This window comes from Pseudonaja textilis, chromosome 4 (genome assembly GCF_049901715.1).
Source record: "Pseudonaja textilis isolate UNSWEBS1 chromosome 4, rPseTex1.2, whole genome shotgun sequence".
NCBI lineage: Eukaryota > Metazoa > Chordata > Lepidosauria > Squamata > Elapidae > Pseudonaja > Pseudonaja textilis.
In genome coordinates this window covers 87663228-87687787 of record NC_141993.1, presented here as the reverse complement: position 1 = coordinate 87687787, position 24560 = coordinate 87663228, and the positions used below count along the sequence as shown (strand labels likewise).

General features: G+C 42.0%; 1 protein-coding gene across 1 annotated transcript; it reads right to left on the bottom strand.

Moving 5' to 3' along the window:
* Nucleotides 1-1704: 1704 nt before the first annotated feature.
* On the bottom strand, nt 1705-19348 carry LOC113451776 (cytochrome P450 2J6-like). Its single transcript, XM_026723156.2, has 9 exons — nt 19178-19348; nt 15812-15971; nt 15261-15410; nt 13397-13557; nt 10855-11031; nt 7960-8101; nt 5826-6013; nt 3806-3947; nt 1705-1895 (listed from the first exon to the last, which is right to left on the bottom strand). The coding sequence occupies exons 1-9, from the start codon at nt 19346-19348 to the stop codon at nt 1705-1707; spliced, it is 1482 nt and encodes a 493-aa protein (XP_026578941.2).
* Between the last annotated feature and the right edge of the window lie 5212 nt (nt 19349-24560).

Genomic DNA, 24560 nt, shown 5'->3' with positions numbered 1-24560 from the left:
TAAACGTAGAAAAAGTCTAAGTGTTGTGTTGCAAAACATAAACAGTTTAGAAATATTAACTGTTGTATGCTGAGTTGTAAAGATGTTAAGCACCAAGAAAGTTTCAGAATTAAAACCTGAAGACTAACCAAAGAAATAAAATTATGAAAATAAATGTAGGAGTTGTTTTAAACGTATTACAGTCTTCAATATGGGTAGTCCTCAATTTACAACCAGTTGTTTAGTGATTGTTCAAAGTTACTACGGCACTGAAAAAAAAATGACTTGTGACCGGTTTTCACACATACGACCGTTACAGCAAGGGGTCTCCAGGAATACAGGTAGTCTTCGACTTAATTCATTTAGTGACCATTTAAAGTTACAACAGCCCTGGGAAAAAAGTGACTGACGTCCATTTTTCACACAACCATGGCAGCATCTTCATGGTAATCAAAATTTGGATGCTTAGCAACTGGCTCATAATTTATGACGTTTGCAGTGTCCCCAGGTCATATGAGCACCTTTTGCAATCTTCTGATAAGTATAGTCAACAGGAAAGCCAGATTTGCCTGCAGAAATTCACTTAACAGTTGCAGAAATTCACTTAACAAACCATGGCAAAAAGAAAGTCAAAAAATGAAGCAAAACTCAGAAATGTCTCACTTAGCAACAGAAATTTGGGGCTCAATTGTACCCCTAAGTCAAGGACTACCTGTATTTTATTTTAAACATTATTAAAAACTTGCTTCCACCTGCGTACTAGCAGAGCAACAATGGCACCAGTAGGACCAACGTGCCTTTTCCTAAATCACAGAATTTCCACTGTTCTATTCCTTGTTTTTGTTCTGTACAATTTGCACTAATATATTGACAGTTTAACTGTAATGGTTTTACAGCAGATTATACGACCATGTTTTGTATACCTGTTGTGATTTGCCGGCAGCCGGTGCAGCCGGCAGTGGAGTCGGACAGTGAAGAAGAAAGGGGACCAGGCAGGGAGTCTGGAAAGGACTTGGATGAGGGTCCTGCATCCAATGCAGAGATGGGACCAGGACCACCTGAGTGCTGCCTCTGGAGCCTTTGGAGTCGGGCAGCAGCGAGGCAGAGGAGCCAGGCGAGCCTGTTCCCAGTGCATGTGTGCACAGAGCTGCTAGAAGGCAAGAGTAGCTGAAGCAGAAGGGTAAGTCTGGGAGGTGATTGCCCCTCCCATAAGGGATAAAAGTCAGACCTCAATGACAAACACTTTGCAGGAAGCAAAGTAGTGCAGTAATTTCCGAGTCCTTCTTGAAGCTCTGTGAACTCTGGTTGTTGTTTTTTTTTCTGGGACTTTGGTTGGTTTGTGTTATAATTAATTGGACTTCTGTTTTTTGGCAGCATTCTACAGCACTGAAAGGCGTGCTTTTATCGGGGGGAGCTCTTTATAAGTAGTTCCGGCTGGGAATGCGAGTAATTCCCAGCGTTGCATTAAAATAGGTTTTGCTTTTAAAATCAGTTTGTGTTTCATCCAGTTTGGCGAAGCCTGGGTCAGAACAATACCACTCTCATCTCTTTCAGGACAAAAAAGAAAACAGCATGAAAATAAAACAAATGATAAGGAATAGTAATATTTCTTCATGTTCTAAGAAACTTCTAGGACGAGCAAATCCGAGCAACGTGCTCAGAGTAGAATTTCAGTCTAAAGGTCAAGACCAACAAGCAAATTTTATACAGCAATCATCTCGATTTTTACGGGGTCCTACAGTGAGGAACAGCACAAAGTTTGTAAGGACGAGGGTGCAACGATAACCCCACAATGGGTTCTAGACTGAGTTCTTTGACTCCTTCTGGCAGCTGAAACTTAAAGGACCTCAGTAGGATGGTCAAGAAAAGGAAGAGCTCCATCCTGGCCATTTGCTCACCCAGGCACACACGAGGCCCTGCAGGGCAAAGATAAGGAGAGGAGAAGGGGTTAGAAGTGACCGACAATGCTTCGCCAACGCTTCTAGTTTCAGTCGTAACTGAGGAATTTGATGTGTACACTGGAACTCATCGCTTAAAATGGCGTGCTCTAAAATTCTACTGTTGGAATCTGCCTTTCATTTGCCTTTAATCTCTTGGACACCGATAGCTATGCCCATACCTTGAAGTTTCAAAAAGGAAGATCTTTTCACACACCAGAGACTGACAAACATAATAGAATAACAGAGTTGGAAGTGACCTTGAAGTCAACCACCTGCTTGGGCAGAAGACCCGACACTGTTTAGATCAATGGCTGTCCAATTTCTTCTTAAAAACTTCCAGTGACGGAACACCCACTTCTGGAGGCAACTGTTTAATTATTCTCACTATCAGGAAATTTCTCCTTAGTTCTAAGTTGCTTCTCTCCTTGATTGGCTTCCATCTATTGCTTCTTGTTCTGCCTTCAGGTGCTTTGGAAAATAAGTTGACTCCCTCTTCTTTATGTCAACCCCTCAAGTATTGGAATTCTGCTATCACGTCACCCATAGTGCTTTTTTTCCCCATTAAACCAGGTGTTTAAACTAGACAAGTAAAGTATATTACCCCTGTGGTTTATCTTTGCTTATTAATCAAATCCTTTTGGGACAAATATCTATCATAATCGGAAAAGCCCAGAAGACAAGAAGAATCAAGTGATGCGCAACCTCAGAATGCTCACCAATAGAGTTTTCAACATCATGTTTCCAATTATAGAATCATTTCCTTAGTTCTATTTATCTACATATTTCATTTATAACCCACACCTCTTTTTTCATAAGTGCACAGACCTGTTTTTCAAGGCAGTCCTTGACTTATTACCATATGGTTTTAGTGACTGTTCAAAGCTACAACGCTGAAAAGGTGACTTATTGACATTTTTCACACTTACAACTGTTGGAGCATCCCTATGGTCATGTGATCAAATTTCAGATACTTGGCAACTGGCATGTACTTATTATGGTTGCAGTGTGCCAAGGTAGTGATCACCTTTTGCGACTTTCTCACGAGCAAAATCAATGGGGAAGTCAGATTCACTTAACAATCTTGTTACTAACTTAACAACTGTTGTTGATTCTCTTAACAATTGTGGCAAGAGAGGTCATAAAATGGGGCAAGACTCGCCTAACAACTGTCTTGCTTTGAAATGGAAACTCGGAGCTCAGTTGTGATCATAAGTCTAGGGCTACCTATATAATGTTTAAAATTATGGACAAAACTGGAAAAATCAAACAGAGATTGGCCTGAAGACCAGGAGGAAAGCATATCAACAGAATATCAACTCATAAAATATTTCTCTGGTCTTCTTAGAGTTGCCAACAGAAAGGGAAGGGGAGCAGTGCAGCAGCTTGCAAACCGAAAGTGCATTCCATAAATGTTTTTTCAAAGATAGTAACTAGGTGACTGAAGTTTCTGCTGTGCAAAATTCTAACTGGAGAGCATGATTGATGACTCTAGGCTATGGATGTGTCCCATTGGAGAATATAAATTATGATACTCTCAGGGGGTGGGGGAAAACCAGGGTCAAGGGTGACAATGAATGATGTGTCCCAGAGTCGGCTACCCCCAGGCAGTGCCAGACATGTTAACTCCCAATAAATCCTTTTGAAATTTTGAAGTTTGGCTCGAGACTCATGATTCAAATGGGGGTAACTGCCAGAATCCTGACACAGAACCTTGGATGAACGTAGCGTATCACCACCCATGGTTTAAGGGCTTATGCAGCCTCTCCTTATTACTGCTACCTAAGCACAACACTTGGTGGATGAATCACAAGAAAATGGCCATTCACTCATACATTCCCAGAGGGATTTATTTTAAATATTTAGGGAAAGGCGTGTTTCAGATTTACCTGCTCCAAATGGCAAAAATTCTTCCCTTGATATAAAACGTCCATCCTTGTCCAAAAAATGGTGTGGGTTGAATTTTTCAGGAGTCTCCCATCTCTTGGGATCATAAAGAACTGAGTTCAGATCTGTAACAACCAAAGTCCCCTGAAGGAGGAAGAAATGCATTTCAATATACAGCTGCTGAAGTTTCTAGAGCCTTGTATTTTTTTTTATTTTCATCCCACCTCTATTTTTTATATATACATAAACAATTCAAGGCTGTGATCATATATAATATTCCTTCTTCCTCCTATTTTTCCTGTGTGGTGGGTTGAGCTGAGAAAGAGTGACTGTCCCAAAGTTACCTAGCTGACTTTGATGCCTAAGGTGAGACCAGAACTCCCGCTCTCCTGGTGATTGGCTCAAAGTCATCACCCAACTTTCATGCCTAAGGTGGGACTAGAATTCACTGTCTCCTGGTGATTGGCCCAAAATCATTATCCAACTTTCATGCCTAAAGTGGGACTGGAATTCACTGTCTCCTGGTGATTGGCCCAAAATCATTATCCAACTTTCATGCCTAAGGTGGGGCTAGAATTCACTGTCTCCTGGTGATTGGCTCAAAGTCATCACCCAACTTTCATGCCTAAGGTGGGACTAGAATTCACTGTCTCCTGGTGATTGGCTCAGTCATCATCCAACTTTCATGCCTAAGGTGGGACTAGAATTCACTGTCTCCTGGTGATTGGTCCAAGGTTACCTAGGCAGCTTTGATGCCCAAGGTGGCAGTAGAACTCAGTTTCCAAATTTCTGAGCGCCTTCACCACTAGATCGAACTGTATTTCCTAGTAAATTCCCCTAATTGCGTAAAAAGATAATTATCTCCTATTGCCAACTTGTCTACATTAAAAACTCAACCAGTTCGTGAATTCCCATTCATGTTTGAAGGTGTGTGTGTTTGGTGAAAGTCAGCTGAAAATCCATTATCCACCATTTTTACAGGGAAAAAATGAATGTGTTTGTGCAAAAGAGAACCCAGGGGTAGCAACCTGCAGGGAACTGGAATTCTCCTATCAAGAGCATCATTATGGACCGCAACATCTCATGAGCTTTGTTCATACAAGATGTTCAAACAGATCAGCTACAGTCTTAGTGGATGCATTCACACAACAACATGCAATACCTAGCCTGTCTTAACCTTGGTTAAATTTGAGGATTCTTAGAGTGGTGTGGAAACCTAACCTATTTTGTCACTTGTGATGAAAGGAATTGTACAAACACAGGAAATGGATTTATCCAATAACCAAGTTAAACAGATAATCAGAGTTGGAAGGGAACTTATAGGTCATCTAGTCCAACCCCCGCACCCAAGCGGAAGACCCTACACCATTTTTGACAAATGGCAGTCCAATCTCTTCTTGAAGGTCTCAAGTGATGGTGCTCCTACAATTTCCAAGGGTAAGCTGTTCCATTGGTTGATTGTTCTCACTCTCAGAAAATTCCTTCTTATTTCCAGGTTAAATCTCTCCTTGTTCAGTTTCCATCCATTATACCTTGTCTGGCCTACAGGAGCTTTAGAAAATAGCTTGACCCCTTCCTTTCTGTGGCAGCCCCTCAAATATTGGAAGACTGCTATCATGTCTCCCCTGGTCCTTCTCTTTTCTAGACTAGCCAGGCCCAGTTCCTGTAACTGTTCTTCATATGTTTTAGCCTCCAGTCCCCTCACTTTGCTTGTGTGGCATGACCATTCAAAGTTACAATGGCACTGAAAAAAGTGACTTATGACCATTTTTCACACTTATGACTCTTGCAGCATCCCCACAGTCATGAGAGGCCGGGTGAGGAGATGTGTGCCTCGATGTGAGTGATGTTGAGTTGGCCACACCCAGCCAAGAACATGACCACCAAGCCATGTCCACCCAGTCACATGACCACCAAGCCACCCCCACCTACTAAGCCACACCCACAGAACCGGTTGTTAAAAAATTGAATCCCACCCCTGGTCCTCTGGTATGTTCATTGTTCTTGTATCAACTTCTGTACCTTTGGAATGTGATATCCATAGAGGTTCACGTCTCTGACACTTTGCCTGGGGACTCCAACAATTAAGACATATTTCAAACGGAGAACCTCATGAATCACAGCATGGGTATACGGGAGTTTCACCCGATCTTGATAGCGGATTGGATAGGTAGGATCCAACGTATCTTCTATTTCCTTGCGGACTTTCTCTGAAGACCAATAACAGAAAAAGAAAATTATAACAGAATATCAGAGGAACCTTGGGCCTTGGAGGTCTTCTAGTCCAACTCCCCTTACTCAAGCAGGGGGCTCTATGTCATTTCAGACATATGATTGCCCACTGTCTTCTTAAATTACCTCAGATATTCCACTACAATTGACATAGTCAGTGAAGAACATGGGACATAATTCACAAAGAACCTGAATAAGAACTGAGTTGTAATGACAAACCGTAAGGTGGTAGATCTCCTTCTGGGGAATATTTATGGAGATTCTCATCATCCTGCAGATCGTAATTGACGCAAAGGTGCATTTTCAAAAGGCAACTGGACTTTCTTCGTTTTTCCTTGAAGATGTTTCGTTTCTCATCCAAGTGGCATCTTTTGTTCTGTCTGAGTCACAACTGAAGAAGCTTCTGGGATGAGAAGTGAAACATCTTCGAGAAAAAAAAAACCCCAAAAGTCTAAATGCCTTTTGAAAAAGCATCTTTGGGACTTCAATTCCCAAATCCCATTTCTCCCAAAGGTGTGGGGGGGGTTTGCAAAAAGCATTGGAAACCAGCAACAAACCCCCAAAAATCACAAAGCGTGGTCAAATGATTGCATGACGCCTGAGCTCACAGGGACTTGCAGTTCTAAGGCCCATGCTCTGTGTGTTTACTTCTTAGGAAGGGCTGCCGTACTTGGTCAGCAAAATCCAGACAACCAATAGATGGCAGCAAAGAGTACAGCGGTGACCATTCTGTAAGGTGGAGGTCCTCAAGCTTGGCAACTTTAAGATTTGTGGACTTCAACTCCCAGAGCTGGCTGGAGAATTCTGGGAGTTGAAGTCCACAAGTCTTAAAGTTGCCAAGTTTGGGGAGCTCTGCTGTAAGGATTTGGATTTTAACAGCTCAATTTGGGTGGCCCAATTGTTACGAGTACAAGACAAAAAATCTGATGTAGGAGGTGGGGAAAAAACAGGAGGAAATACTAATATTAACATAAAACGTATGTCATTGTGATGACCCTGGGCATGGCACAAAAGCATCAAAGTCACAAAAGTAGGTAAAGTCCCTTTAATTCCTCCAACTTGGCCCCCAATGTCCAGTGATCATTGGCTGGAGACAAAACTCTCCCTCTTTCTTTTTAAAGAGAAGAAATTCCATCCGACCTCACAGTACATATAAATTATAAATAAAAACCAACACAAACCACACTGCAGCAATTAATGAGACAGGGCAGGATAAGGAATTGAAGACCTCAAAAGATAATGAAACACACACAGTTGGGAGGACGCCAGAACCCAGATAAGACTTGACAAACAAAGATAATGCACGCTTTGTTTCCAGCAAAGTGCTATGCCCAAACGCCCTTCATATCCAGTTTTCCCAGCTGCAGCTAATGAAGGGAATCAGGGCCCTTTTCTCCCCTGTAACCCACGTTGCTTCCTTATCTGTTCCTCCCTGCATGCCTTAGGATGAAGAGGGGGTAGACCTGGTTCTTCCTCTGAATGCCCAGCCGGATTGTGCCCTTCCCCAGTTTCCTCCACAGCCATCGGGAGCCCACCCTCCCACTCCCTGTCAGCTGTCCCGAGCTCTCCCTCGGAATCAGATTCCAACAGGGGCATGAAAGTCACAGACGTAGAATAACAGAGTTGGAAGGGACCTTGGAGGTCATCTAGTCCAACCCCCTGCTCAAGCAGGAGAGTCTATTCCAAATATTAGCCTCTACCTAGAATCGAACTCACACCCTCCTGATTGTGAGGCGAGAGCTCCGCCTCTAGGCCAAAATAGCTTTTTTTTCTTCTTTTTTTGCAGATTTTGAATTTCCTCTTGCTTGTTAGAGACGAGCCATTATTCCTCCTCCGTTCACGCAGGAATTCTTGGGATCTGTCGCTAAAATAAAAGCAGGATCAAGAGAAGCATTTGTGTGCCGATGTAATACAGGAGTCTCACCTTGGATCTCCGGGTAAGCCACCATGAGTATCAGTGCCCATTGTAAGGTGGTGGCCGTGGTCTCTGTGCCTGCGATAAAAAAATCAACAATGCACTGAGCTAGGTTCTCTTCATCATAAGCAGACTCAGGGTCCCCTTTGGTCTGTTGTAGATAATAGAAAATAGGAAATCAACTTAACAATCCCCAACTCGTCATTTAGCTGCTGCGTCGGAGGAAGGTCCTCCTTGTGTAGATGACCTCATTGAACAGCCAGTCCTCAACTTACAACCATAATTTGGGAGCAGAATGTCCGTCGATAAGCAAGGTGGGTTGTAAACTAAGTCCAAACCCAACTTTGAAAACTTTTTTGCTCACGATTCCTCATCCAATCGCCGGACTTGTTAAGGGAATCCTGCACTCAGGGTGCGAATCCGGCTTCTCCTCATTGATTTTGCTTGTCAGAAGGTTGCAAAAGGAGATCATGTCTCTCTCTCTCTCTCTCTCTCTCTCTCTCTCTCACACACACACACACACACACACACACACTCACCGGGACTCTGCAACGGTTGCAAATATGAACCCATTGTCAAGCATCTGAATTTGGATCATGTGACCATGGAGAGGCTGCAATGGTTACATGCGTGGGGGGAAAAAGGTCATAAGTCACTTTTTTTTTCGGTGCCGTTGTAACTGCATACAGTCACTAAACAAATGGGTGTAAGTCGAGGACTACCTGTATCAGATCATCCTTGTAACCTCGAGCAGAATACTTTAGACTGGATCAACCGTTCACCTCCATGGGCTAGAAAATTCCCATCACATTTTTCAGGCATCAAGCTATGGAAAACTACCCTAGACGTTTTCATTCTATTACACAAAGGAAAGGGATCGGGAGCCCTCTAAATGCAAATATTATTGGATACGTATAAAAATGAGCTTCAAAAAGAGCCTAAAATAATTGTACCCAGACAACAGACTGTTCAGTTGAAATTGAACTTTGATATGCTATATAAATAAAATAAATATAAATTTAGCGAGAGAAAAAGAGCCCGAATACCAGGCTCTGCCAACAGATAAGGCACGTCACACTGAAGGTGGTTAATGGACTAAAATAAGACCTCCCCTCCCCGCTCCCTCTGTATCTATCTTGCACCCTTCCTTCACAGCTTTGTCGATTTTAAACCAAATGTAGCTTTACTACACGTGTTTCCACGAAAGTAAGACCAGGTCTTATTTTCTGTTGGGCCCCAAAATAAGCACTGGGGCTTATTTTGGGGGGTGTCTTATTTTCTACCCATGTACGGGAGGCTCACTTACTCATGGTGGGGCAGGAGGCCGCATGGCATGCTTGGGTGCCACCACAAGGCAGGAGGTTGGAGCTGCTCAACGCGCCCTGCCCCGGCTTATCTCAGGGCCCCTGCAGCCAGGTCATCGATGACCTGACACCGGCCTCACCTCACAGTGCAGCACCAACCAGCTGCTTGGCCTCCTGCTCCGTTGCAGCCATTAGCAAGCAGAAGAAGTGGGCCAACAACCCTGTGGGCTCCTGGACGGGGCGTCGGAGCATGGATGGCCTGGATGCAGGGGCCCTGAGGTAAGCCGGTGTGAGGCACGGGGAGCATCTCCACCCACACCCCCACCTTGTGGTGGCAGCACTAGCATGCCATGCGGCCTCCTGCCCCACCATGAGTAACCAGAAGAAGTGGGCCTCCTGTACATGGGGAGGGGGAAATAAGACACCCCCTGAAAATAAGCCCTCGTGCCCTGAGTTGAACTGGTACATGGCGCGTGGGGCAGTTCCACCACCACCTTACCTCGTGGCCACAGCACCATGAGCAAGCAGGTGAAATGGGCAGCCGGGAGGCTGCATAGGCTCTTAAATGGGGCTTCTTTTGCAAGGAGGGTTTATATTAGTTACAGACATTAAAAAAATGCTAGGGTTTATTTTTGGGATAGGTCTTATTTTCAGGAGAAACAGGGTGCATTTGTTTTAATGTTACATAGTAGCATTTTATGGATTGTAAGCCACCTAGAGCTACCTCTAGGCAAGACAGGAGACATATAAATTGAAGAAAGAAAGAAAGAAAGAAAGAAAGAAAGAAAGAAAGAAAGAAAGAAAGAAAGAAAGAAAGAAAGAAAGGGAGGGAGGGAGGGAGGGAGGGAGGGAGGGAGGGAGGGAGGGAGGGAGGAAGGAAAGAAAGAAAGAAAGAAAGAAAGAAAGAAAGAAAGAAAGAAAGAAAGAAAGAAAGAAGAAAGAAAGAAATGAAATGAAATATCTTGCCATCACCACAGATGTCCCTATTTAATAGCACCCTTTCATCTGATTTCTCAGATAGTTGATATCTGCAGACAAAATATATAGTTAATTAATTAAATAACTATTACATTATTAACGTGGGCCTGCAGGTTTCTGGCAAACTGTTTCAAGCAACAGGAGGTGTAGAAAGGAATGTACAGGTAGCCTCGACTTACAATCACAACTAGCCCCAAATTTATGTTGCTCAATGAGACAGTTGTTAAGTGAGTTTTGCCCTGTTGTGTAACCTTTCTCGGCATGGTTGTTAAGTGAATCACTAGCAGTTGTTAAGTTAACGATATGAATATGGCTTCCTCATTTACATTGCTTGTCAGAAGGTGGCAATATTACATGGAGCCCAGGACACTGCAACTGTCATACGTACGAGTCAGTTGCCAAGCACCTGGATTTGGATCATGTGACCATGGGGATGTTGCAATCAGTGCCTCTGTAACTTCAAACGGTCACTAAGCGAACTGTTGTTAACTCAAGGAGTACCTGTACATGCTAACAATGCAGCAAGATGACTCAGTATGTTGGCCTTAGCAAAGTAGGAGGCCATTTTGAGTTCTGGAGACCCATGAAAATTTTCCTCCAGGCATTTCCTCAAGGCACTTACTTTCTCCATCTGAAGAAGGTAGTAATCAATGAAGTCTTGTGGGTCGTGCAGTGATTGAAGTTCCCTGTGCTTCTCTATCTCTTCCTTGGCAAACGAGGTGACATCGTTTAAAGCACGGAACACTCTCTGATGACGTCCCGGAAGGTATTTCATCAACCATGGAAACAACTCATACAGCTAAAAGAAAGATGAAAAACAAAATCCTAGGACATTGATGTCATCAGCCAATTACTTGAGTTTAGCCCTTTGATCATATTGTCTGAAGGATTCGTAATTCTTCAGGCTATGGAGTTTGTACATATTTGGTAAACAGCTTCTGGATGCCAGCAGGATGCTCTTTAGATTGAATGATAGCCGCGCTCCAAGATCTAAAGGGCTGCCACACACAAAAGACAGGGTGGGGTCAACCTATTTTCCAAAGCACCTGAAGGCAGGACAAGAAGCAACGGATGGAAACTAATCCAAGAGAGAAGCACCCTGGAATTAAGGAGAAATTCCCTAACAGTGAGGACAATTAACCAGTGGAACAACTTGCCTCCAGAAGTTGTGAATGCTCCAACACTGGCAGTTTATAAGAAGAGATTGGATACTCGTATTTTGAATCCACGTTAGAGAGCTGTAACGTTCACTTTACAGGAGTGTATTCAAAGACTAAACGATCAACTTGAATGATTAAAAATATGATAGATGGGTAGGCTATGGGTGTCACCTACCCCGCCAAAAACAAGGCATGATCTTTCTAGAAATATTTTGCTGATTCATCTTTTTTTCTCATTCTGGTAAGTTCTTGAAAAACAGAATAACAGATTTGGAAGGGACCTTGGAGGTCTTCTAGTCCAACCCCCTGCTCAAGCAGGAGGCTTATACCACTTCAAATGGTTTTCCAATCTCTTCTTTAAAACCTCCAGTGATGGAGCACCCACAATTTCTACAGAATGGGACAAACTCACCACAGCCAACTCACCATGGCCAACTTGCTTTGGGACAACTCCAGCTCGCCGGAGGGCAATTTAACAATTCAGTTTCATTATTTAAAATAAATAAATAAACACTTTCATTTTTGTCAATCGCATTTCATTCCGTCCCTCTTTTTTCACCCTTTCTTTAATGATTCTAGTCCACCATTTCTTTGATACTAGTGTAACACTTGTCCCGCAGCAAGTTATCTCATGGTGAGTTGGCCGTGACAAGTTAGCCACAGCAAGCTGAATGTCAACTCATAAAATATTTCTATGGTTCTTTTAGAGTTGCCAACAGAAAGGGAAGGGAGAAAGGGGTTTGAAAGAGCAGTGCGGCAGCTTGGAAATCAAAAGTGCATTCCATAAATAGTTTTTCAAAGATAGTAACTAGAAGTTACTAGCTGAAGTTTCTGCCACACAAATATCTAACTGGAGAACATGATTGATGACTCTTGCTACGGATGTGTCCTACTGGAGAATATGAATTATGATACACCCAGGGGGTGGAAGAAAACCAGGGTCAAGGGTGACAATGAATTATGCGTCTCAGAGTCGGCTGCAACCAGGCAGTGCCGAATATGTTAACTCCCAATAAATCCCTTTGAAGTTTTGGAAGATTGGCTCGAGACTCATGATTTAATTGGGGTAATTGCCGGAATCCAGACAGCGGCTATGGCAAGCTGACCATGGCAAATTGTCATAGACCGCAATTTTCAAAGACAAGTCATTGCACTGAATTGTGCTAACTGTCCGAAAACTGATGGTATCACGGAGGTATTCACGGAGGGCTCAGCGAGTCCTTAAAATAATTATCTTCCTGATACAGTAGAACCCCTGGTGATGACCATAATTTGTTCCATAACTTTGGTCGCAACCCGATTTGGTCGTGACCCGAACCTAATTTTGAAAAATTGACACTTACAAAAATATGGCATGGAAAGGGAAATCAGCCCCTGGGGGGGGAAATTGTGAATTTTTTGGTCAGAACCTGATTTGGTCATGGTCAGAAGTGTTTGTGACCACAGGTTCTACTGTACTGTGGAGTTTCCGTTCACTGCTAAAACTCTTTTTAAAATTCTTTGCTTACATTGATAAATGAATCTCTCAGGGGTGGCATTCTACCGGTTCGGACCGGTTCTATGGAGCTGGTTGTTACGATTCTGTGCAGTTCAGAGAACTGGCAAATCATGCCCCTGGCTGGCCCCGCCCCTCTCTGCCCCTCCTTGCCCAGTCAGTCCTTATGGTATTTCTCTTTTTTTTCCGCCTGACATCAGCTGTTCTGATGATCAGCTGTTCTGGGATCCCCCTCGCTGTCTTACTGCTTCACCCAGGAGGCTTCCCTGAGGCCCAGAAGGCCAAAAAATGGAGCACGAGGGGAAGGTTTGCTGAAAAAAAAAAAGAAGAAGAAGCCATGCCCTCCCAGTCACATGGCCATTCCCTGCTAGCCTCTCCCAGTAGTAAAAAATATTTGCATTCCACTCCTGGAATCTCTATATTCAAAATTATCAGCAAGATGGTGGAGGATGCAATCGGGGTCTCTAGAAGTCTTGTCTGACTCAGTAACCCAAAAGAAGACAACTCACCAGGTAAACAAAGCTGCCTCCAAATTTCATATAGTAATTCAAGTTTATTAACATTCTCTGGAATTTTTCATCTTTGGCAGAAAATCTATATCCAAAAACCACAATGCATATCAAATTGGAGATTGCAGTGGTGACAGGCAACGAAGGATCTAGTGGCTGTTCTGGAAATTTAAAAGAAAATCACCATCAGATTTGCTATTATTGTACTTTAACAATTTATATACATATTTAATGAGATTTCAGGACAAAAGGCAGGAGATACAGGTAGTAGTTGTATACCACTGTACACAATGGTGATCAGAATTCCCGTTGCTAAGCAAGGCAGTTGTTAAGTGACTTGCACCCGGTTTTGACACAGTTGTTAGGGCAATCACTACAGTTGTGAAGTAAACCATACAGTCATTAAGTGAATCCAGCTTTCTCCATTGACTTTGCTTGTAAGAAGCCAGCTGGGAAGGTCACCATTGAAGATCACATGACCCTGGGACACTGCAACCATCATAAAGATATACCATCCCAAGATTGATCACAGGCCACAGGAAGGTTGTGACAGTTGTAAGTGTGAAGACTGATTGTAAGTCACTTTTTTCAGTGCCAGTATAACTTTGAATACTTGCTAAACCAATGGTTGTAAGTCGAGGAACCTATAGTTGGGAATCCATCAAGCAACATTTATTTTTAACCATTTGGCTAGTAGCAGGCCCTGCAGAAGACTCTCACCAAAAGGGTAGAAGACACAGGCAGTTTCTTCTGGGACAGAAACTCTTGGGCATTAGGCTATCAAAACAGGAACTGATACAGTGAAATTGTTGACTCCGTGTTGCTCTGGTAGAATAAGAGATTCTCCTGTTATAGGCCTTGCATTCAGTTGGGACACAGTTCATGTGATCAGTAGAAACATGGAAAGGATCAACCTTGATATAAAATCTCAATATTAAACAATGTTGAGACTCTGGAAATAACGCAAAGAGGAGCAACAAAGAAAGATGATTAGGGGATTGGAGGCTAAACCATATAAATAATGGTTGCTGGAATTGGTTATGTCTAGTCTAATGAAAAGAAGGATGAGGGGTGACATGATAGCAGTGTTTCAAACTCTAAGGCGCTGCCATAAAGAACAGGGCCTAACATTAACAGATTAACAGAGTTGGAAGGGATCTCGTAAGTCATCTAGTCCAACCCCCACCCAAGCAGGAGACCCTACACCATTTTTGACAGATGGCAGTCCAGTCTCTTCTTGAAAGATTCCAGTGACGAAGCTCCCACAACTTCTGAAGGCAACTTCTGTTCCATGGGTTGATGGTTCTCCCTGTCAGAAAGTTTCTCCTTATTTCTAACTGAAATCTCTCCATGATCACTTTCCATCCATTATTCCTTGTCTGGCCTTCGGGTGCCTTGGAAAATCGATCGATCTCTTCCTCTCTATGTGGCAGCCCCTCAGATATTGTAACACTGCTGTAATGATTCCTCTGGTCCTTCTCTTCACTAGACTAGCCATGCCGATTATTTGCAACCATTCGTTGTGCGGGATCAACCTACTCTCCAAGGCACCTGAAGGCAGGACAAGAAGCAATGGATGGAAACTAATCAAGGAGAGAACTAACCTACAACTAAGGAGAAATTTCCTGACAGCGAGAACAATTAATCAGTGGAACAGCTTCCCTTAAAAACTTGTGGGTGCTCCAAAACTGGAGGCTTTTAAGAAGAGACTGGACAGCCACTTGTCTGGAGTGGATAGGTTCTCCTACTTGAGCAGGGGAGTTGGACTAGAAGACCTCTAAGGTCCCTTCCAACGCTGTAATTCTGAATTAATGAAACACTAGATATATCATTCCAAGACATATAGAGATTGTAGACAACATACCTTTTGCACGGGCAAAGATTTCAACCAACCGATGAGCTTCCTCTTCTATTTGATTCTCCATGCCTTTCTTCCCGAGGCCAAGTTTTCGCATAGTATTTAGACCAAACCGTCTTTGTTGCTTCCAGTTTTGACCGTTTGAAAATATAATACCTGAAGCCATCAGAAATCATTGAGGAATTAGGCTCATAAAAATTATCACTAAAACATCATTAGGTAGTTAAGATCAGGGGTCCCGCAACCTTGGCAACCTCAAGACTTGTGAACTTCAACTCCCAGAATTCCCCTGGCTTAGATGATGTGTGTTCTCATGCAAATTCTACTTGGCCATCTTGGAGATCCCGTTTTTCCAGCAAAAAACAAAAAACAAAAACAGGACCAGTGATGTCAAATCAGCTTCTGCCTGTTCCAATGGTACAAATAAGACTGGATCTGTTCCAAAGATCTCATGCCTTCTATTGAATCTCAGGCATTATATTGAACAAAACAGAGGAGAGAATAGAACTCTCTATTTTTACCAGAAAAATTACCCCTTAACCTTCATGAAAACCTACCTTTGTTTTTAAAGGCCTCTTTAAAAAAAGGAGTCATTTGTCGCTCAGCGAAGTCTTCCGTCTGAATGAGGGCTTCTTTGACAGCCTGATATCCAGAGAAGACCACGATAGCCATGTGTCCTGACCATATTGTGTAGATGTTTCCATATCGCTTAGCCAGCTGTCGTGATCAAAAGAGAAAATGAAAATATGATATTCAGTCCTGGTTGCTGATTGCAAATTATGGTATGGATGAAGTCTTTTCCAGAGCTGCAGAATCTGATCAGAAGTGTTCAAAATGCCTACATAGCAGGGGGCCAAGGTTACCTGCGGAACTGTGTTTTCTCCATTACATCAGCCTGACCCAGGGGTGGAATTCAAAAATCCCAGCAACTGGTTCGTGGCCATGGTGGGCGTGGCCTTCCAGAATGTCCTGTTTCTGGCTTCCAGTGGGCCTCCAGAGCCCAGGGGAGAAAGTTTTTCCCCGGACCTCTGGGAGGGCAAAAACAGCCTCTCCCGGGCTCTGGAGGCCCACCGGAAGCTGGAAACAGGCGCGTTTATGAACTTCCAGTTTTTCCTGGAGGGCCGGTTTTTTTGCCCTCCCAAGGGTCCAGACGGAGGCCTCCCCCAGGCCTCTATGAGAGAGAAAACAGCCTCCCGTGGGCTCTGGAGGCCCACCGGAAGCCGGAAACAGGCCCATTTCCAGACTTCTGGAAGACCCATTTTTCCCACTCCCAGAGCCTCCGTGCAGACCCTGCACTTACTTCCATTGAAAATGGGCCACGTGGAGACTCCTAGGTGGGGTGGTGCGGGACGGGCACGGCCAACCGGTCGGTTGAAATACCGGTTCAGCAAACCGGATGTAACTTTAACATTCAGTTCACCTGAACCAGTTTGAAGCAGTAGAATCCCAAACCTTGGCCTGACCTACCTGATGTGAGGGGCAGGTTGTGGACCTCATCAGTTAAAGAATTCTGACTGATGGGGTCCAGGAAGCGGGTCTAGGATGTTTAGGCACAGATCTTTAGCCCTACTTCCGCCCCCTGCCTCCTGCCTCAGCCTATTTTGAGGGTGGGAGTTGGTGGTGGTTGTTTTTTAACTTTTTTAATTATTTTCCAAATTTTGTTCTGTTGTTCTTTACTAATTTATTTGATTCTTTTTGTTAGTTTTTATTGTTTTTTTATTTTGATTTTTTGTTTTAGGTATGGTTTTACATTGTGTAAGCCACCTCGAGTCGCCATGGGCGAAGAGGCGGCAATATGAATTAAATAAATAAACAAATTTACAGCCAGCTTTCCTCCTCTGCTGGCCCTCCCCCATCCCTTCTGCATGGTCCTTCATCCCTGCCCATTTATCCAGACGCCATTTGACCCCCAGCCAATAGCCTCCAGCCAATCCGCCATTGAACAGTCACTAAATGAATGGTAGTAATCAAGACTACCTACGATGGCATCCTATTTTTTCCTAATGCCTAAATAATTTACTTGCAGTAAATAGCACCAGATAAACCATCAGGGAAGAAACAATGCTCTAATCAAGAAATTATTAAAGTAGAAATCAAAACAGGCAGGACGAGCTACCATAGATAAACAACCAGCAAATTACACCTTCCCTACACTGTTGATGTTCCTAGCCTGATGATGCCATCTGATTGCAATCTGAAATATTTTGCCAATAGTTTGAATAGTTATCACTGCATATGTTAAAGCAAACAAGGATTTACAGTCCTTTTGTTGAAAAAGACCTCTAGTTCCCTTTTTAGAAAATTAGCCAACCAAATTGAAGGTGCATGCCCCAATGTCTACAATAACTTGATGGAAACTAACCAAGGAGAAAAGCAACCTACAACTAATGAGAAATTTCCTGACAGTTAGAACAATTAATCAATGAAACAACTTGCCTCCAGAAGTTGTAGATACTCCAACAATGGAAGTTATTAAGAGGACATTGGACAATTGTTTGTCTGAAATGGTATAGCTTTCTTACTTGAGCAGGGGATTGGATTGGAAGACCTCCAAAGTGTTTTCCAACTCTGTCATTCTATTAACTTTTAACTTTGAATTTAAAAAGTAAATCCTACTCAGAATTTAAGTTTGGATGAAAACCTTCATAATATTAAGCATGGAATTGTGTCATACCCCAAATTTGCATTTAAAGCTTATATTTTAACACTGTGTAATTAATAGAATTGGTAGAATACATTGTTTACTATTTCTGGTTTTAATCATTTGAATAATGTTAACCAAATATATTTTGTTTAAAATTCAACAGGGATACTGCGTTTTGACTAGCAAAAGGATGTAAAAATGTAATAAACTTCTGATAAGGAATCTGGATATATTAGTATCATGAAAGTTCCAATTTGCTATTTATCCACTTCTATTTTGTACTCTCTGCTTGATTTTTATCTACTTATTTCTTGTACATAATAAAGGGCTAAAGAAAACTAAAAGTTAGTTCTTTCAGAAAGAATCTTTGCACAACTCAAAGATAATGCAAAATTTATTTCTGTAATTTCTGAGAGAAATACTGGAATAGTGAGGGCCAAATTAAGTCACAGAAAACCAAAACACCTTGGAGTGTTTTATTATCTTTTTTAATCTGAATGCAACCTCATGTAATGCTGTTCTGGTTTTGGTTAAAGAATTAGTAAACAGTATTAGTAGCACAACCTTGAATAGTGCTATCTGCTATTTTGCCTTTAATATTTTAATAGTATTTCATTCATACATTGAGGAATGATATATTATTAATCTGACTATTATTCTTCAGAACTTATATGGACACCAATCTTAACCAAATAACTCTGTCTAGCTAACAAACAGAAAAACAGAAAACCAATGTGTGAAATTATTTTAAGCTATGAAATCATAATGGCAGGACAACATTGAAATTTACACGTTTACACACCACTTACTTCCATCTGAATATACATGTTAACCATAGCAAAATATACGGCCAGTCTTTTTGTTGTTCTATTAAAAATTACTTATTATTGCTAAACAGGTAGAGCACTGGTGGGATTCAAATAATTTAACAAATGGTTCTCTGCCCTAATGATTTCTTCCAAAAACCAGATCATCAAACAGCTCAGAAAATAAACAACCAATTCTCCCAAACTGGTGAGAACTGGCTGAATCCCACCACTGAGATGGAGTAGCAGAAGAGTCATTATGTACAGGTGGGAAGATAAATATGATTAAATCATGATTAAAGGATACAGAGCTATTTTATCACATTGGCTCCGTATCTGGATAATGAAACAGGAGGCATTTCTGCTGAGCCAATTTCCATCACTACCTTCCAGAAAACTCTATTGACCTGACAGGAAAATAATATTCTCTTTGCTAAATCATGATTTAAATCACAGATTTGGAGAGAAAGTACCTTGATTAAAAGTGTCGGAGTTACTCGAATTCCCGTCTGCCATGCGACTCCAATGAAAGGAAGTGGAAAGGGCCCAGGTGGATAATTTCTACGGGACCACAGTTGTTTCAGGAAATACAACACGATGCCAGTCAGGAACAAAGCAAACAACCATTTTCCAACTTCCTCCATTTTTTTTTAATCCGCTCTTGGTCTACCTCAAGCTGACTAAGCTGGATCTCCTTTCCACAGTAGATTTTGTCTTCCTGAAAGAGGAGGACTCTGTTTTTCAGCCTTTTATATGCTCTATGTTAAAAATGTAAACAACCCTTCTTACACCATATTCAGTTATGATAGGAATGGCTTGCCTCCAAACCTGTTATAGTAGAATATGATCAACAACGAGCATGCTTGCCTGATCTTTATTTGCATAATTGAAGGGAAGAGAATTTGGCAACATGATTCTTCATGCCAGGTACAGTTGGGGAACTGATGTCATACTACTTTACCCAGTCCAGAACAGTCATGTCATCAGATCAGCAAATGGACTAAAATGGCAGCTAGGTGCCCAATCCCTCTTGGTTAAAGACAGAAGTGGTATTCAGCAGGTTTTTGACCAGTTCTGGAGAATCGGTAGCAGAAATTTGAGTAGTTCAGAGAACCGGCAAATGCCACCTCTTACTGGAAATTTTACAGTATCCTTCCCCTGCCATGCCCACCAAGCCACATCCACAGATCCAGTAGTAAAAAAAATTGAATCCCACCACTGATTAAAAACCAGTGTGAGCAGTGGATTTGTGATCTTCAAATATGAAAGAACTGGATGAATTGAGAACCATCAACCTCACTAGGGAGATGTCAAGCATTCGGGAAATCAGGAGATTCAGGCAATTCAAATGAGTATAAAGATTTATTGCAAGCTGAAGTTCTCTATAAGAATCTGACCTATTAATGGTCAAAGAAAATAGTGTTGATTCCTGCTTATCCTGATGTTTCTTTTCCTTTATTTGTTTCCTCTTAATTTCTTTTTTTTTTTACTTCTGTTTATTGTCTCTGCTTAATTTCTCCTTTTTACTTGTTTTCTTTCTGTAGAGATATTCTGGGCTGGTTGGCTGTGCTGCTGCCTCTTGATTGGTTGATGGAGTTAATGTTGGCATAATGGGCTGTGTGATGGCCTTGTGAGTTTTGTTGTGAAGATATCCTGGATCTTGTGCTGTAATCTCCTGGGTCGTTTGTTTTGTAGTGATCTTTTTTCCATTAGCCTCTCGTGTTTTAACGGCTTGGGTAATGGGTTGTGTGATGAGCTTGTGAGTTCTTTTGTTGTGGTATCCTGGGTCCTGCGTTGTAATCTCCTGTAATCTCACAAAATCCAGGATATCTCCACAACAAAACTCCATCAACTCCATCAACCAATCAAGAGGCAGTAGTGCAACCAACCAGCCCAGCACACCAGCCCCCCCACCAGTATATATAGAGAGACGGCAGCTCCAATCACACACTGCTTGCTCTGGCACAAAGCCAAAAGCACCAGTCTGAGGATGGCGAGTGGGACCTCGCTGAAACGTCACCAAGATAATTTTACATGGAAAAAGACCCGAACACACGTAGACCTACATACCTGTACCCGTGAAAATCTACGAAAACAAATATACTGTATATATACATATACATATTGTGTATATGTATGGTATTCAGCTTTGTTCGGGTATTTTCCCATGTCATTATAGTTATATATACACACATACATGCACACACACACACACACACACACACACAAGGTACATATGTAGATGTAGATGTATGTATGTGTGTGTAAATAAATAAACAGTCCTGTTGATATATATCAAGTTGATTTATATATCAAACTTCTTAACTGCCCATCTTCCTCTTAAAGAAGATTTGGGTAGGAATTACTTCTTCCAGATTGGAATTTTAAAAAAGGTATTTTCAGGAAAGACACTGATAATGTGACTAAAACTGTGAATTTTACAATCTTTTAAGAGATTCCATTTTATCATACAAGTTAGAGGTTCTACAACAATATTGAATGAAAGCAATGTGAGAAGACAACCTCATTTCTCCATTACGAAATATGGCTATTATTAATATTGCTTCTAGACCCCTTCCAAGGTATAGAAAAGAAAGAAACTGAACACTCTGACTTTTTCAATAAGTGAAAGAAGCAATAATAAGTCTGAACGGTCACTAAAAGGATGGTTGTAAGTCAAGGATTACTTGTATACAGAAAGAGCTAGCACTGCATATATTATTATCCAATGTAAGAGTAGGAAAAGGAGGAAGAGGGACTTTAAGCTAACATGGACGCAATCCAAATTACTAAATATGGAGGTGGAATTTTTGTTCAAACAAAGAAACCAGGTGAGCTCTTTAAAGCATTACATTGCATAAAGATATGTCTCATTCCAAGCTGGTAGGATCCAATTGTTTTGAGATATATGCCTACCCATCTCCTTTGAAATTATTAGTTTCTTAACCATTCACAAGAACATGTCCATCTATGAAAATTATTGTACTGAGTAATATCCCTTCAGAAGGAAACCCTGATGGCACATAAACACATTGTACAGGGCTATTTTGCAAATTTAGCCATTAGTTGTACTCACCAATTTCTTCTCTCCAAATGGAACTATCTGGATCTTTACTGTTGTCCCTTCAAATAATTTCCTTTTTCACCTTTTCTTCTTGCCCCTTCTCACAAAATTCTTCAAAGCTTTAACAAGCTTCTTTTCTATGTCCCATATAAGATTAGTTGTTGTTGTTTATATTTGTATGGCCCATTTAATTTTAAAGACATCAAGCAGCTTCTTTTAAATGTTCAGTGTAGTATCTTTTTCTATATCATTCATAAAACCTGTCATTTTTTAATCTACTTTCCGATCAGCATCAGTCTTTTCTAGTAAAACCTGTTCCTCTTCCATGACATCTTTTAAACACACTCTGTCTACAGAGGCAGACAATCTTAAAACAAATTTATCTGGGCTTTGATGGTTTCCACGGGGAATTCATCCTTAGTTTTGCAGACCTTATAAAGATAATCCTTAACTTATGACCACAATGGAGAGCAAAATTTCAGTTGTGGTCATAAGTCAAGGGATACCTGTATGTGGAAAGAAAGTTGACATAACCAGACACAGGTGTCTAGTTTGTCTAAGCCCATTGACTTGGTTCACAAAAATAGCACAGCTGTTGCCTTATTATGGTGGGATTCCCTGACGGACAATTGTCCACTTCTAAGAAAGATAGTGATAGAAACAGCATCTTGAAATCCACACATTTTGAAATCCATACATTTTCAAGATTGAGAAACACTGGCCTCAGTAGTGGGATTCAAATTTTTTTACAGCCAATTCTGTGAGTGTGGCTTGGTGGGTGTGGCTTGGCTTGGTGGGCATGGCTTGGCTTGGTGGGTGTGGCTTGATAGGGGTGGCAGGGGAAGGTTACTGCTAAAATCTCCATTCTCTCTCCACCCTACTAACCTACTTTCCAGCTCTGTTCTCCTGTGCAGGGCAACAAAAGAAGACCCAGCTGACCAGCTGGAACTGGGGAGGCAGAGAAGAGATGGGGGCAGGGCCAGACAAGGACCAGCGGAGACATGATAGCAGTCTTCAGATATTTGAGGGGCTGCTACAGAGAGAAGGGGGTCAAGCTGTTTTCTAAAGCACCTGAAGGCCAGACAAGGAGTAATGGATGGAAACTGAACAAGGAGAGATTCAATCTGGAAATAAGGAGAAACTTTCCGACAGTGATCACAATCAATCCAATGGAGCAGAAGTTGCCCTCGGAAGTTGTGGGAGCGCCATCACTTGAGACTTTCAAGAAGAGATTGGACTGCCATCTATCAGAAATGGTGTAGGGTCTCCGGCTTGGGTGGGGGGTTGGACTAGATGACCTTTAAGGTCCCTTCCAACTCTGATTATCTGGTATCTGTTATCAGTCAGAGGTGGTATTTGCCGGTTCTACGAACTACTCAGAATTTCCGCTACCAGTTCTCCAGAACTGGTTAGAACCGGCTGCATACCATCTCTGCCTCAGGCATCCAAATAAGCAGACTGACCAACAATTCTAGTCATCAAACTTCCTTCTTTGTATTCTGGACTCAAAACAGTTAATTGAAGGAACAAGAATCTCAGAACGCTGGTTATTAGTATTCAATGGAAAGAAAGCTTAAATTATAACAGATGTTATTTATTTAGCATATGGCACAATGGTAGGATTCAAAAAAATTTACTACCGGTTCTGTGGGCATGACTTGGTGGGCGTGGCATGACTTGGTGGGCGTGGCGTGACTTGGTGGGCGTGGCTTGGTGGGCATGAAAGGGGAAGGATACTGTAAAATCACCATTCCCACCCCACTCCTGGGGGAAGGTTACTGCAAAATCCTCATTCCCTCCCCACTCCACTAACCTGCTTTCCAGCTCCGTTCTCCTGTGCAGGGCAACCAAAGAAGACCCAGCCAATCAGCTGGGACTCGGGAGGCAGAGAATAATTGGGGGCGGGGCCATTCAGAGGTGGTATTTGCTGGTTCTCCAAACTACTCAAAATTTCCGCTACCGGTTTTCCAAAACTGATCAGAACCTGCTGAATACCACCTCTGGCATGGAATATCATACATGGACCATAAAACATTTCACCTAGACTAGTAAACCACAATAAAATATAAATGTTAAAAAGACCTATGCTCAAATACCAATGTCTAGGCCATCCAAACACTGAAGCACAACATCATTTATATTTTTTAAAAAATCAGATATTGGACCGGTATATGCCCTTAGAATAACAATGAGAGTGTTGGAAGGGACCTTGGAGGTCTTCTTGTCCAACTCAACAGGAAATCCTATAGCATTTCAGACAAATGGTTGTCCAATCTCTTCTTTAAAACCTCCAGTGTTGGAGCAGTCACAATTTCTGGAAGCAAATCATTCCACTGATTAATTGTTCTCACTGTCAGTAAATTCCTCCTTAGTTCTAGGTTGCTTCTCTCCTTGGTTAGTTTCCATCTGTTGCTTCTTGTTCTGCCTTCAGGGGCTTCGTAGACTATATTGACTCCTCTTCTACAGGAAAGCCCTTAGATATTGGAACATGGCTATCATGTCTCCCCTAGTCCTTCTTTTCATTAGAGTAGACATACCCAATTCCAGCAACCAAACTTCATATGTTTTAGCCTTCAGTCTCCTAATCATCTTTGTTGCTCTTCTCTGCACTCTTTCTAGACTCTCAACATATACAGTAGCTAGTCATGATGTAAGCTACAGTTTGACGTGGAACTCTGCAGCCACACTGAGGGAAGGATACTATGCCCCATTGATACAGAGAGCCCCAGTAGACACTGAGGTGCAAATCCTACTCAAGATTAACCATTGCTGACATGGTACTTCAAAGCCTG

Bases quoted from the DNA above. Each gene is read 5' to 3' on its own strand.
- LOC113451776 (XM_026723156.2), bottom strand. From the start codon at position 19,348: ATGGAGGAAGTTGGAAAATGGTTGTTTGCTTTGTTCCTGACTGGCATC. The intron at 15,972-19,177 runs GTACTTTCTCTC...TGATCACGACAG, and splicing joins CTCCGACACTTTTAATCAAG to CTGGCTAAGCGATATGGAAA. The intron at 1,896-3,805 runs GTAAATCTGAAA...TTTGCCCTGCAG, and splicing joins ATTTTTGCCATTTGGAGCAG to GGCCTCGTGTGTGCCTGGGT.